Genomic DNA, 15,895 nt, shown 5'->3' on the forward strand with positions numbered 1-15,895 from the left:
TAGACATGTTTTGCTTAATAACCCGACATTTGGGGAATTTTTAATAATCTTTTGTTATTTATATACATTTTTTAATGTTTTCTTTCTTTCTTTCTTTCTTTCTTTCTTTCTTTCTTTGAGAAAGTGCAAGCGAGGGAGGCACAGAGAGAGGGAGACAGAGGATCCAAAGCAGACTCTGTGGTGACAGCAGTGAGCCCAGTTGTAGGGCTGAAAGTCAGGAACCTTGAGATCATGACCTGAGCCCAAGGTGGACGCTCAACTGACTGAGCCACCTAAGCGCCACATTGTTTTTTATGTCTTAATACCTCTCTAGCCACAAAACATACTTTCAGTGATTTCAATCCTTGGAATTTGTTGTGGGGCAGAATATGGTCAGTTTTGGTAATATTCCTTGTGTACTTGAATACAATGTCTGTTTTTCAGTTGGATCTATATGTGTTAATTAGTGCTCAGTTTGTAAATTGTTTAAATCATGTGTATCCCTCCTGTGTTTTTGTCTGCTTATTACATAATTTACTGAAGGGGTCTTTTATTATCTCCCATTATTATGGAGATTTATCTGTTTACAATTTTAGTTTCCTAGGTTTTGTTTTATATAGTATCTGACCCAGGAATTAAATACAGAATTTTTTGTGTCTTCCTGGTGTATTGACCCTTGGTCCATGTTTGTCTCCACCTGTGCATCTAGTCTTTGAATCTACTTTATCAGTATAGCTACATATGCCTCTTTCAATAAGATTTTGTATGGTTTGTCTTTCCCCAATTTTTCATGTTCTTATCTTGAAAGGGCCTTTTTCTTGTAAGCAGAATAGTTTTTTTTTTTTTTTCTAAGCCAGATTGACCATTTTTGTCTTCTAATTGGAGAATTTAGTTTACATACATTTACCATAATTATTGGTATCGGAGGGTTCAAATCTATACCTTTCTCTTTGTCTTCTGTTTGTCTCATCTCTTTTTCCTCTGTTTTTGTTTTTGGCTGCCTTTTGGAGTATTTATTATTATATCAATCCCTTCCTCCCCTGCTTTTTTTATACATATTTTTTGGAGAATGTTTCCCTATGATTTTTAACTCAACAGTTGATGAAAGGAAAAGAAAATAAGTTTGGGATATGAAACATACTGGTCCAAGATCTATTTTCACATAATAAAAAGTAAAACTGTATACAATACTTAACTATAAACCATAGAAAAGTCAGTCTCCAGTAGAAAACATTTACAGCTGGGAGTTTACCATTTGTATTGAAGGAAGGGATTAGGTCTAAAGTGTTTTTACTTTTCATTCAACAGAATGTCTGAATTAATGTTCAGAAATTTGTACTTTTGGGCAGTCTCCAGAGTTTTTGAAAACTAAACAAATACAGCTTTGTGTGCAAGAAACAAAACTTGGCTAGATTAAAAAGCATTAAATTTTTTTTTGTTTGCTTGATTTCAATTGCAGTTGCAATTATTGAGATTTGCTGTGGCTTTTTTAACAAAATGTGCATATACTATTGTTAATAATTATCAGCAGCATTTTTCTCATGTTATTTTTATCATTTCAAGCAAAATACTTTATTGTAAAATAAGACATTCTCTTTTTTGTCAATTGGAAGACATGTTTAATGTTTTCAGTTTTATAATTCTTTTTAGAATAGTTATGAATATTCAATTTTTGTGTATATAGTTTTATTATACTCATTTGCTTTTCTGGTTAGAGTGCAATATATACTTGGGTATACACTCGTAAAAGAATTTTCCACTTTTGGTATCTTCAAATAGTTGTTTTCAACTATATAATTGTTCTGATTTTGAGAGTAATGTGCTCACTGTAGAAAATTTAGAAAATGCTAACAAGTATAAAGTTATTTATCTACCAACCAGTTAATATTTGGCCTATTTCTTTTTTAGAGTTTTCAGTGCTTAAGTATTAAAGTAAGATCTTCTACTTTTTATCTTTAGTTTTTAAAGTTTACTTATTTGAGAGAGAGCATGCATGCAAGGGGGAGAGGGAGAGAGAGAATCCCAAGCAGGCCCTGTGGAGCCTTACTTGAGGCTCTAACCCATGAATGGCTAGGTACGACCTGAGCCAAAATCAAGAGTCGGATGCTTAACCAACTGAGCCACCCTGGTGGCTGTCTTTACTTTTATGTTTTCACTTAGCATTACAGTATTTATATTTTTTGATAGTTATATCCCTTTGAAAATAAATTTGTGATGACCACATAATTTCATAACATGAGTATACCATATACTTGTAAAAGTATCTTCCTAATGGTGGAGATCTAGACTGTTTCCTTTGTTGTTGCTATTTAATGCTCTGTGAATACACTTGTATATAAACATTTATTTTCATCAATGATCATGTCCTTAGACTAGCTTGTAAGACACTTGATACAAGATCAAAGGATATTGGCAATCTTGTGTGTCTTAACAATACGTGGGACCACCTTGCTTTCCAGAAATGTTCTGCTGGCTTCTGTTTCCACCCCCATGCAGTGAGTCTTGGCTCTTGACACTCTCAAGAAACTCCTGTTCCTATTTTTCTGTTAATTTGATAAGGAGAAAGTAATATCTCATTTTTTTAATGTTTATTTTTGAAACAGAGAGGATGTGTGCATGCATGAATGGAGGAGGGGCAGTGAGAAAGAGGGGAACAGAGGATCCGGATTTTCTACTTTTGGTATCTTCAAATAGTTGTTTTCAACTATATAATTGTTCTGATTTTGAGAGTAACGTGCTCACTGTAGAAAATTTAGAAAATGCTAACAAGTATAAAGTTATTTATCTACCTATCTATCTATCTATCAGCAGAGAACCTGATGCAGGGCTTAAACCCACCAACTTTGAGATCATGACCTGAGTCGAAGTCAGACACTCAACTGATTGGGCCACCCAGGCGCCCCAGTAATATCTCATTATAATACATTTTCTCTTAGTGAGGTTACCTTCTTTTATATTTATCTTTTCTGTGAAATATTTTTTGCCTGTATGAGGTGGAGTTTGTGTTTTTCTTATGTGTATTAAGGATAATACTGATTTATCAATGCTTGATAGATAGTTCCCCAATTCTTCAGTGTGCCTTTTTAATTTTATGATGCTGTTATGTCCTTACCAGCTTTTTACTTTGCCATATTCCGTATTGTGATCAATCGTATCCTCCTGTTTTTCAGAGTATTTTATCTTTGTGGCACTATTTTTATATTTAACTCCTTCATGCTCCTGGATATGAAAATGAACATTTTCTTACCATTCAGTTCTTTTATCTTCATCCTAGAATAGCTTTTCATGTTCGCCTCTGAAAATTTCAGATACAAGGTTCTACATTATAAATCTAACTTTTTAAACTTGGCGTAGCTTGAACGTGACTGTTGCTTTTGAAGGCATGGAAAATGGTTGTGTCACCAGCTGCTTTTCTAGCCCCATGCCACTGCTTCATTGGTTCTTTGTCCCACTGTGACTGGCTCAGCTTTCTTTGGGCTTTGTTGCTAATGTCATGTGCCATCTTTTTAGGGTCTTCCTAAGTGTCTAGTGAGGGGCAGGAGAAGGCTATGGGACTAGGCACATTTTTCAACACAAGGTTGGGTCACGAGCTTCCAAGAGACTCCAGCTGAGCCTTGAAGGGCTTGGAGGGCAGACAAAGGTTCCCTAGGTAAACAATGTGGCCTAGGAGCTGCAGCGGGAGTGGGTCCTGGTGGAATAAATACCACAAGCTAAGATTTGGAGACATAAAATACTGAACAGGTTGAGGAACACTAAGTAAATTAGTTTCAGTTGAACAGTGAAAGAGAACAGTGGTGAATAAGATATAGCTAAGCAGGTAGGCACAGGCTGGATTGTGGAAGCCTTGCTTGCTTTTGTATTAAACAAGTAATATGTTGCATATTGCCATTGCACCCCTATTATGTGCCAGACTTGGTTGCATGCTATGGGCATGTGGTGGTGAGCAAGCCAGATATGGTCTCTAACTTGTAGGATGTGCATGTGCACGGGGCAAGCAGTAAATACACAAATAAGGTTTCCAGACAGCATGTGACCAGAAACCGTTACGGCTACTATAAAGGCAAGGAAAGAGTCGGTGACCAGGAGGAGGGGGAAAGCTAACTTATTTCATCTAAAGGATCTCTTACGAAATGGCATTTTAGCTGAGCTCTAAAGAGTGAGTTACCTGCTGGAAGAGTGGGGTGGGGATGCCAGGTGGTGGGCAGCATGCCAGGTGGAGTTGTGGTGAAGGGAAGGACACTGAGGCAGGGAAGTAATGGATACATTCAGGGAAGTGGAAAAGACTGGTGTCAGGTGCTGAGAGGGAAGGAGGCACGGTGACTCGTAGGCTGGAGAGTAAGGGGCAGAGTATACAAAGCCTCCCAGGAAACTTGGGTTTGGATATCATTCTAGGTGTAAAAGAAACAGACTGGTTAATTTTAAGGACAGTGATACACTAGATTTCATCATTTCAAAGGTGCGTATTTTTTTAACACTGTAATATTGGAATGCTTCTTATAGGTGTGATTTTTTAAAATTTTGTTTTAAATGATTATTTATTTTTGAGAGAGACAGAGCGCTACCTGATGAAGGCAGAGAGAGAGAGACACACACAGAATCCGAAGCAGGCTCCAGGCTCTGAGCTGTCAGCACAGAGCCTGGTGCGGGGCTCGAACTCACGAACCATGAGCTCATGACCTGAGCCAAAGTCAGATGCTCACTCGACTAAGCCACCCAGGCGCCCCTAGGTGTGTGATTTTTTTTAAGGCAGTGCAACATAGTTGGACGAATTCTTTTCCCCATTAGCTAGAGGTATATAAAATAATTGTGTCCTTTTCAATGTGTGTCCTCTTTACTTACACACATTTGAGTTTACTCAGTACTCTAATTTATATACAGTAAGACCTTGGTTTGTGAGCATAATTTGTTCTGGAAACATGCTAGTAATCCAAAGCATTTGTATATCCGAATGAATTTCCCCATAAGAAATTATGGCAACTCAGATGATTCATTCCACAACCTAAAAATATTCATGTGAAGATGATTACAGTACTGTAGTATAATACAAAATAATAAAATACAAAATATAAAGAAAAGTAAACAAATTAACCTGCACTTACCTTTGAAAACCTTCATGGCTGGTGTGAGGGAGACAAGAGAGAGGAGGGCTATTGTGTAGGATGACTTTCACTATCACTAATGGATGTTGACTGCAGTACAGTATTAATAACTCTTGTCACATACTGAATTTAATGTAACTGGCACTAAGGCACCAGAGGAAAGAAAGAGTCTGTATCTGCAGGCAGCCTGACCAAGAATTAAGCAAAGCATTCCTAATCTTATTCTTGTGTGGAAAAGCAAAGGCCTGCCTGTGGGTGCTTTGAAGTGACAAAAAATACACTACGAGTGCCAGATGTGGGCTCTTTGCAGTGTTCTGAAAAGTCACTGATTTCTGCCAAACACCACGGCCTGAGACTGAACATCCAAGCATGGGAGATGATCACCCACCATCCCTCAGAGAGAGAGAGAGAAAGAGTGAGAGAAGAACCATTGACTTAGTTGTGATCATGAGACATTTGGCATCATGTACTACTCGTCTTTCAGGACACACTCAGAACAACTTACTCGCAATCCAGGGTTTTACTGTATTTCAAGTGCACATCACCCAAGGTGCTGTTTGGAAGTGGGATTAGAGGAGCATGAGAAAAGTCAGGGGGTTTCTTGCAGGATGTTGTTCAGGCCAGACATATTGGTACTCAGTCTAGAGCAGTAACAGCATGATGGAGAGAAATGAATGACTCAGGAAATCTTTTGGAAATGAACCTGGTATTGGGTTAGAACATAGTGTTGGGTTGGATGTAGGATAAGAAGGAGAGGGAGTATTGAGGATACATTTCTGGTTCTGGATTTAGCAAGTAGGTATTTGCTGGAACTATTTGCTGACAGGGGTAAAAATAAAGCAGTTTTTGTTTGTTTTTTTTTTTTTTTTTTTAAAGATCACAGTTATGATTGGGGTTTATTAGAGCTGCCCATGAAATATCCATGTGGGTATATCAGACAAGCAATTGGATCAATTTAGATCTAGTCCTTAGTAGAGAAGTCTAGGCTGATGATATAAACTGGGAGTCATAAGATATAGATGGTAGGGGCGCCTGGGTGGCGCAGTCGGTTAAGCGTCCGGCTTCAGCCAGGTCACGATCTCGCGGTCCGTGAGTTCGAGCCCCGCGTCAGGCTCTGGGCTGATGGCTCGGAGCCTGGAGCCTGTTTCCGATTCTGTGTCTCCCTCTCTCTCTGCCCCTCCCCTGTTCATGCTCTGTCTCTCTCTGTCCCAAAAATAAATAAAAACGTTGAAAAAAAATTTAAAAAAAGATATAGATGGTATTTCAAGCTGTTAGAATGGATGAGGCCATCAAGAGAGAGCATAGAATAAGAAGAAAAGAGCATTCAGGACTAAGCCCTGAGAAACACCAACATTTAGGAATAAGGTAAAAGACAGAGATTGTGTGGGAGTGGCCTCAGGATTAATAGGAAACCCGGGAGCATGTAGGACCATGGAATCCAAGGGAAGAAAGAGAGTACTTGAAGAAGACAGTAGTCACCTGTATTAAATACCACTGAGCAATCCGTGAAGGTACCAGTCAAGAAGAATCCTTTGGATTTTACAAAATGGGGAGCTTATCAACAGCCATTTCAGTGGATTAGTGTAAATGAGAGCTACCTAAGAATGTATGAGAACTAATGGAGTAGATAGACACAGCATGTGTAGAAAGGTCTGGAACCTTGACTATTAAAAAGACCGAAAAATATGATTGTAGCTAAAGGGCTTATGTGCAAGGAGGCTCTTGGTTACTTTTAAGACAATAACTGGAAATGTTTGGTCCTGATGGAATGACCCAATAGAGAGGGAAAGAGGGAAGGAATAGCAGATAGAGGGGCAGAGGGTCAGCTAGAAAAGCATATGTCTTGAGAAGCCAAATGTGGATGAGCTCCAGAGGGCATGTGTCAAGGGCCTTTATGCTGTTTTCCATGGAGAAAAACTGAAGAGGTTTAAGCAGAGGATTGTTTGATTGGACTGTTTCAATAGGTTAATTATTCTCTTATTATGGAGGATGGATTTGGAGAGGCTGAAAGCACAAAATCCATTAGAATGCCACTGTGGGAATTGAGGTTAGAGGCAGGGAACCTCTGGATAAAGTTGAGAGGAGTAGAGAGCATGGAGATAGAACCAAGAGAGAAAATCAGAAGAGTGTGATGATTGGATGTGGGGAGGTAATTGAGGATGAGTCCCATGTTTTTGGACTGGGATGATGTTCGTGATTTTAGGGTGGTTTTCCTGGTGTCTTTAACTGTGCATGGTGAATATCCATTGTCCACATAATGAGTGATTAAAATCAGAACACAATTTTGGTTTACTTTCTCTGGAACTTCTAGCTGTTTCCAGAAATCAAATGGGAGGCTGCTCTGGGTAATTTTTTAAAGCATAATTTAAGTAAATCTTTTTTCAAGTAGTGGGTTTCAAGGGAAGGAAGAAAATGATCTCTCATGGGCTAGTCTCGTTTTCTAGAATTTATGTACTAGAAAGTTGAATTGAATTATAATTTGCTACTTCTGTCATTTCTTGCTGCTTAATTTAGGCTACTAGCTTTCAAGACATACTTGTGACCATCAAGGCCCCATGTTTTTTGCCCGCCCTTTGCTGTCGAGCAATGGCATGGTAGTCACTCTCTACACAAGGGCATCGATTTGCTGCTTTCTGGCTCATCCCCATTTCCTAGAACAAAGTTATTTTCCATAACACGTAAGGCCAATATTCTTCAGCCTTGTCAAAGCTGCCAGACCTCAGTGGACCTTTTTTTATAAGGCTCTTTCCATATCCTATTGTATTGTCTGGACCATATCCAAATCCAGTTTTTAATTTCCTATTGGCTAAATTTTATTTTTTTCTTCAGGCCTTGCACCCCTCTCCTGTTTAATCCTGGCTTCTCTCCTCTGCTGTGAGAGAGACCTTAATCTCTTTTGGGCCAGCAGCCATGCCATTTTAAAATTCCTTTGGGCAGCTATTCAGCTGGTTTAACATTGTTCAATCCTACTTCTTGGCTGGGATTTACTGTCTCCTGGTCGGCTTCCGTTCCTCTCAGTAAGAAGTATGAAGTCTGCATTTCCCCTGAAGCAGGAACCCTCCATCCTTTCCAGTGTGAGCGCCACCCCCCACCCCCAAATCTTTGGGCTTTATTTTCCTAAGATTCTGGCACCAAATATTTAACCACTTGCAGTTGGTCAGGAAGCCCTGGACTGAAATGGTGTGTCATTTCTTTTTACAAAGAAATTGAGAGAGCAGCAATGCTGGACATGGCCATGGGATTTCCTGTGGCTGGAACAACTTAGGTGCTTGATGGGCCTTCTTTGCAAGGGTTCCCAGAAAAATCACCTCTTTAGGACCTACAGTACCTTGGATATTTAGGTTTCAAGTATGATGGTAATTGGTGTTCAGGCCTTGTTGAAGGGCAAGAGGAGAGGATACTGAGTCAGTGAGGGCCAAGTTAAAAAGTGTGTGTCCTGACTTCCATCTTTGTAGTGAAAAAACTCCAGTATGCTTGTTGGACTCACAGTTTGGTTCTGTTTGTCCTCTTGTCCTGGCCTTTTATAGCCATCACCGTGATGGGACACAAGAGGCTCTGATGAGTAGAACCACACAAGAGGCTGTGGTGAGTAGAGCCACAAAAGTAGATTCAGAAGGTTGTTCCTACACTAGACTCTGTTCCTTTGCCAGCTCTGACTGGGTAACTTTGAGGCAAGCTACTTTGCCTCCCTAGGCCTCAGCTTTCTAGTTCTTTAAATGAAGGGGTTGAACTGAATAATCTTCAAAGTCCCTTCAAATTGAGATGAACCCCATCATTCATATACAAAAGGTTTGATGACAGGAAGCCTTTTTCTTCTCAACCATGCAGTTGTGGAGATTTTCCAGTGAATGATCAGAACTGGGACCTGTTCCTGTCATCTGTCTTTCTAGAGTGTCCTGGCAGCAAAAGGCTCATTAGTGAGCTCTTTCTTCCAACAGGTAGTTGTGTCTTACTCAGAATAAAGAAAGAGAAAATCAATAAAACAAAGATAGGACATGTTAAGAAAGAAGAAGCAGCACAACAAGCTGACAACTGTGTTTGAGAAAGAAAACCAAATCATTTCATTGACAAAATATCCACAAATACTCCTTTCTCCCCACACCCATACTTGGAGGGATATAGTACAGAAACTCTAATGGAATCCTTGACGTTTTATTAGGAATTTCATTGTTGAAGTCTGAATGTAGTTGTAATTTTCTGGTGGGTAAATAAGGTTTACCTTTTAGAAAATCATGCCTCTTTTCCGTTATTTGACCTTATTTCATAGTTCACTTTACCTAAGTGGGAAGGTGACACCATTTATACCTTTATTTGGGAATTTGAGGAATATGGTTGGAGTTCTGCTCTTACATATAAAATCCCCGATAATAATTAGTAGGTTTTGAAAAACTTCGGTCTTTTGATAAAATGTACCAAGTAAAAAGCATATGGACAAGGAAAATGGATCTACCAAATGGGTCAGAGGTTAAGATCTTCACAGTGTGGGCCTGTCCAGTCATTGACAGTATTGCTACTTGAAAAACAAGCCACTGGTAGTTCCAGTCATCCAGAATGATGCTCTTTTTCTCTTTCTGGCATTTATATTAATGTTGTTATTAGAGGATTCATGTCAGCGATCTACTCTCCTTGGTCTGTGTCATTCTTCCATGAATCCATATCCATAATATTTATATCTGCCTTGCTCTGTAAAATATTAATAGCAAAAACTCGCACAAGAAATTAACAGTTCTTACAGGGGGCATAACTAATTCATCAGGGTTGCCAGTCAAGAGGTTTCTGGACAGTCATTTCTTTGTCACTCCTCTGGTAGACAGTATGAGTGGTGATAATGCCATGTATGGCTTTTCCAGATGTCTAAGCAAAATTGGTTTCAGTAATTTAATAGAATGGCCATTCGTTAAGCAAAGAGAAAACCTGTCTTATTAGCATCTTTCAAAATTGAGTTTCATATTCAAAAATCAACTTCAACAAAACAAGATGGCTTTCACTTGTCCATTTCATGAAACTTGCATCTTGGTAGGGCTTTTCTTCTAACATATTTTTATTTTTATAGAGTTGATCTTAATTATAGCCATTCCTGTTCACAGACAGGGCTAACAATGGAAAAATATCTCAGCGCTCACATCATCAAAGAGAGTTCTAATGAAATAATGTTGTTTTATACAGGTCATCAGAGAAGTAAAACAAATGTTGTCCTCTTATTAAGCTATTACCTCACCTCTTTGTTGAAAACATGAAACTGTGGAGAGTTAGAGTGTATCATTTTCATAAAATATTAGTTGCTGAAGAGCTCGTCTCCAGCAGGCATTCCACGTTATTTTTTCCTATTCATTCAAATCCAAAATATTGCTCATCTAAACTTTCTGTGTGTTAATCACTGGTACATTAAGTCTGAGACTGCAAGGCGCCCAGTAATTCACAACCATCTCAGGACTTGTTCACCTTAAGGTCACTTATTCAGTTCCCGAGCTGGTGGTCATTAACACGAAGTCATCATCTCCTGTAACTGCACAGGATTAGTAAAAAGGAAAGCAAGAGATTTTACTTCAAGAATCTGGACTGAAAAGCCACCAGATTTTTAGGCACTAGTTTTCTTTCCTCCCTCTTTACTATCTACAGTCTCATTGAAGTAGAGCACTAGGTTGTTGGTGAGAGCCTGTCGAAGGTTCTCCACCCCAAAAAGTGGCCCTGATCAGCGCAGCAATTGCACAAAATGCTCTGGGAGCAGAGAGGAGGGACCATGGAGTCTACTGTGTGGGAGGTGTCCCTTGGGGTGATTCCTGATGTGGTCAGGTGATTCCTGACCACATGGGGTGGTCCCATGTCACTGAGAAATGAAAGACCACGGGGTTTCAAGAAACTCTGGTATGCTGAGAGGGCTGGAGCATAAATTGGGAAGGAAGTGTTGGGCTAAGAACTCTGGCCAGATATTTAGCCAGGAGCCCAAGGAGGAAGGGTCCTCTGTACTCAGTCATGGAGAGTGGTTGGTGTCCTCTAGCTAAGAAGAGATAACTGAATATTCTGAGCAAGGGAGTCTCACTGACAGGTTTGCAGTTGTGGAGAATGGATGAGAGGGAGGGCAAAGCTGGGGATAAGAAGTATGGGGAGGATAGATAAGAGGGTATGATAGGGGAGGGACAGGGCTGAGGAGAGAGGGAGGCATGCCCCTAAGATTTCTGGCTGGGGTGACTGGTTGGAGTCTCTGATAAAGAGAATGTAGGAGAACTGAAGATGAGGAGAAGAGTGATAATAAGTTCATTTATCATGAAAATGTCCCGTAGTATCAAATAAATGGTTTTCAAAGGACAGAGGTCAACCTTTGAGAAAGACTGGGGAATCACCAGCATATAATTGGTAACGTGAAGGATTTCTGAGTTTCTTTCCAGCCCTTAAATTCTGTGGCTCAGCAAATAATCTCTTAGGCAAATAACATTTCCGTAAGTCTAAAATTAACAGTGATCTGTGTTAAGTAATTTGATGATACTGTGTAGTTACTCTTACTGTTGTGATCAGTAAATAAATTGTAGCCTTATGCTGACATTGGAAAGCCATCAGAACAGACTTACTGCATATCATCTTTGTATTAGATCTTGCAGGAGAGATTCATTTTTTTAGATGTGAAATAACGTCACTGAGTTTTTGGTTTAAGTTGAAGTAAGAGATGGAGATAAAAAAACAAGGATAGAAATCAGAGAGATTTGTCAGTAAGCTCAGGAAGTGTGGCTTAGGAGGAATACAGTGAATTTGGTTTTAGGCTTGATGAGTTTGAGATTATACCAGAAGATGAAATGGGAATGATTAAGAATAGGAAAGATCTTCTGGCTAGAGATGAAGCTTCGGAATTCCTTCCAGGGACGATGGTAATTGAAGTCCAGATTGTCTGGAAAGGGTGGAACAAAGCAACACTGAGGAAGCAGCAGGTCCTAGGGAGGCCCAAGCCCTGGCAGACCCACCTTCAGGCTGCAAAAGGGTCAGGTCCAGCCAAAGCAGTTAAAAGTCAAAACAAGAATTGGAGCATCCAGGTGGCGCAGTCAGTTAAGCATCCAACTTCGTTCAGATCATGATCTCGCAGTTCATGAGTTCGAGCTGTGTGTCAGACTCTGTGCTGACAGCTCAGAGCCTGGAGCCTGCTTCGGCTTCTGTGTCTCCCTCTCTTTCTGCACCTCCCCCGTGCATTCTCTGTCTCTCTCTCAAAAATAAACATTAAAAAATTCTAAAAGTCAAACAAGAATAATATTTCACTGTGGGATATGAAAGAGAGAGTTGAAGGTGGCAGCTGGCCAGCCTTGGAGGTCAAGGATGATGGTGATGACCGACTGGAAAATGACCATCAACTTTACTGACAGGTCAGCCTTTGGTGGCCTTTCTCAGAGGAGCTTCTTTGAATAAAGAGGGAGAAAGTGAGTTTGTAGGTCATGAAGGAAGAGGAGGAGAAATAATAGTGATAATAATGGTTGGCCTATATTTTATGCTTCCCGTCACATGCCAGGCTATGTTATAAGCACTTTATACATGTTATTTTGTTGAGTCCTCACAGTAATTTTAGGACTATACCAATATCACTGGTAGTAGTATGGTTACCACTTGTTTTTACTGATGAGATAGGTGAGGAGCAAAGGCAGTGCGTGTAGATAGTTCTTTTGAGACATTTTGCAGCAATAGAATGAATGGAAAAGCACAGTAGGTGACATCATCAATAAGTTAATGCTTTTCCAAGAGCTTTTAATATGTTTTTCTTTAATTTTAACCTTTTTTTAATGTTTGTTTATTTTTGAGAGAGAGAGAGAGAACGAGCATAGCGGGGGAGGGGCAGAGAGAGACGGAGACAGAATCCGAAGCAGGCTCCAGGGCTCTGAGCTGTCAGCACAGAGCCTGATATGGGGCTTGAACCCACAAGCTGTGAGATCATGACCTGAGCCGAAGTCGGACGCTCAACCAACTGAGCCACCCAGGCGCCCCTGAAATTTTAACATTTTTGAAATCAGTGAGGGTAGAAGTAACTGAGGATGCTTCAGGTAGGACTAGAGGGAGGAGAGACTGGTAAGGAGGGGAGAAGGAGCTTTGGCCTTGAAAGGAGAAGGGACAGCTTTGTTTGTGTAGAGAAAATTAAGAAAAGTGGGTAGTCACTTATTTTTTACAATTCAAAAGTGATACAGTCTCTGAACTTACTCTTGATTATGTTAGAAAATGAGGGAAGGAGGTGAGACAGCCACCAAATAATTATTGCATTCATCTCTTTCTTCTAGAACATTTCTTGACTCGGAGTTAACAAATTTAGAAAGAGCAGGGGTGCCTGGCTGGCTCATTGGAAAAATTGCTCAACTCTTGATCTCAGGGTCGTGAATTCAAGCCCCATGTTGGGTGCAGAGATTACTTAAATTAAAACTTTAAAGAAAAGTGAAGAAGAGGAAAGTTCAGTGTTTTTAACTCCTCCAAACTAAATTCTGTCAAGGGCTGCGTATCATTTTTTTTTAACCATTTGCCATCTTCCCATGTATTTGGATGCAGTAATTGCATTTTCTTAATTGTTTCTCCAAAAGCCTATATTTGGGGACCATGTAATCCAGAGGCAGAAAGGACAGAACCCAACAGATGGAAATGTGGAGTGTGGCTGTAACAGGGAGAAGGGAGATAAGAACAAAAGGGAGAAGTAAGTTAGTCACTGTAACGATAAAAAAGTGTATCTCAAAGTCTGTTTATAAGTTTATAATTGAGACATCACTTTTATGAGAACATTTTTATTGGGGAAAAAAGGCTCAGGACCACTACCATCATGTTTATAGAGAACACAGTGAATTTACAAGTCGGCCACTGCTAGTTAGTTGGAGCAGATTGATGCTTAGGACCTTAAGTGACTCTAACTTGGTGACAGCAGATATTCTCTTGTGAATAAGTCAAGACCGGCTGGTTACGCTGCTGAACTCATCAGATTCTCTGTCTTCCTCCCCCTCCTCCCACTCCTTCTCTCCTCCCTTCCTGGGAATGCTGTTGAGACTTGACCAAGGTCATCTGTAGGGTTGAGTGAGAAACAGCCAGGCAGGTCAGGGCTTCTGTCGGCCCCACCTCCTCAGATAGAACTGTGAGCATGGGCCACGATCCAAAAAGGTGACCACACTTTCACGTATTTCCCTTGTAGGGTAGTATACTGTCCTTGGAAATAAAGGGTAGAAAACATGTAGAAAATATGACCATGGCAATTACAGCAGTCATTTCCGTTTGAAAACATTTCCTGAGGCAAAGTAAATGTTTTCTCACAGAGCCCAACATTTGTCTATGAAGACATTTTCATCAAAACATTTTATTGATATGTAAAATGTTTTAAAAGTTCATTCTGTGTAAACGTGATCATCTCATGCTAACCGGGGTGTGCTGAGCACCTCTGTCTATCCATTAATATCTGGTGTTTGTCAGTCTGTGCTTTGTGTCTGATGTCAGATGTCTTTTTTGCAGATATTGATGAATGTGTAAACAACACTGTTTGTGACAGTCACGGGTTTTGTGACAATACGGCTGGCTCCTTCCGCTGCCTCTGTTATCAGGGCTTTCAGGCCCCACAGGATGGGCAAGGGTGTGTGGGTGAGTTTTTAGATTTCTTTCCCCAACGTGTTTCACATCCCCTCTCCCCCACTTAAATGTAATCAACACCAGGAGAGGTTGTAATAAGCAAGGTAATTTGGGCAGAATTCATCATCATTTGATTTTGTCACACAATTTTGGGGATGCGCAGAAGGATGGCTTCTGAAATTGTTCAGGACATTAAGAACTAGAGAAGTAGGGCTTGGAATTTCACATATATTAAAAAAGAACATCTGTTGAAACTCAGCTGCGGGTTCGGAGCCCTTCTGGAAGAGTCCCTCCTGCACAGGAAATAGTCTGGTGTGTGGTGTCGCTTGTCTGTCTTCAAGATGTACCTCCTTAGGCGGTGTATTTAAGGAAAAGTGTTGGCAAGAGTTTCATTTTCCAGGAATGACACCCGTAAAATGATGCTTCGGATTGTGCAACTATATTTCTTTGGTCTGTCTGGGATTGATGGAGCTGGAAGGAATCTTGAATATCATCAGATGTCCTAGAACAGGGTCCAGCCCATGCTCAGATAGACAACATATTTCATATTTCATTTTCTGATCACCTCTGATTTTTTTAATTAAAAAAAAATTTTTTTTTAGATTTATTTATTTTTGAGAGACAGTGAGACAGAGCATGAGCAGGGGAGGGACAGAGAGAGGAGACACAGAATCTGAAACAGGCTCCAGGCTGCGAGCTGCCAGCACAGAGCCCGACACAGGGCTCAAACCCACGAACCGTGAGATCATGGCCTGAGCCAAAGTCAGACACTTAACTGAGTGAGCCACCCAGCCGCCCCAGCTCTGAGTTCCTTAAATAGCGTTCATTGGGAAACATTTGCAATTAGAACCATTAAATGAGAAAGAAGATAGGTTAAATTCAGAACATCACAATCAGACTTTTTCTTTACCCTTACTCTGTTCATTTTCATAGCAGATAATGTCTGAGGAGGAGTTAGCAACTTCTTAGTTTGAACATCTGCAATTAAAAGCATTAATTCATTTCCTGTGCAGATGAAACAGGGAAAGCAAAGTTGATTTGGAGGTTTAGTGATGAAATCGCTCACTTGAGTAGTCACGGCTTTTAAACCAGCACTGTCATAATTGCTAGTTCCAACTCCGACTTTAATCTCCTTTGCTCTAAAATACAGGCAATAAAAATTGTGTAAATATTTTGACTAAACAGGTCCTGTGATCTGGCTCCCACTTCTCAGCATCACCGCCTCCTTCTGCACCTTTTAAAACCGCTTGTGG

The 15,895-nt window shown here is 40.2% G+C and overlaps 1 protein-coding gene across 8 annotated transcripts in view; it reads left to right on the forward strand.

Moving 5' to 3' along the window:
- LTBP1 (latent transforming growth factor beta binding protein 1) overlaps nt 1-15,895 on the forward strand; it is a 403,312-nt gene that overhangs the window by 339,442 nt on the left and 47,975 nt on the right. For 4 of the 8 annotated variants that reach the window (XM_086700338.1, XM_086700341.1, XM_086700339.1 and 1 more), the window contains one exon: nt 14,529-14,654. The exons of the other annotated variants lie outside the window; for them this stretch is intronic. In XM_086700338.1, the coding sequence (XP_086556464.1) occupies nt 14,529-14,654 (126 nt within the window). The remainder of the gene's footprint in view (nt 1-14,528; nt 14,655-15,895) is intronic. 8 annotated transcript variants of the gene reach the window in all.

Source organism: Puma concolor, chromosome A3, assembly GCF_028749965.1.
Source record: "Puma concolor isolate L17-30 chromosome A3, mPumCon1.1.hap2, whole genome shotgun sequence".
NCBI lineage: Eukaryota > Metazoa > Chordata > Mammalia > Carnivora > Felidae > Puma > Puma concolor.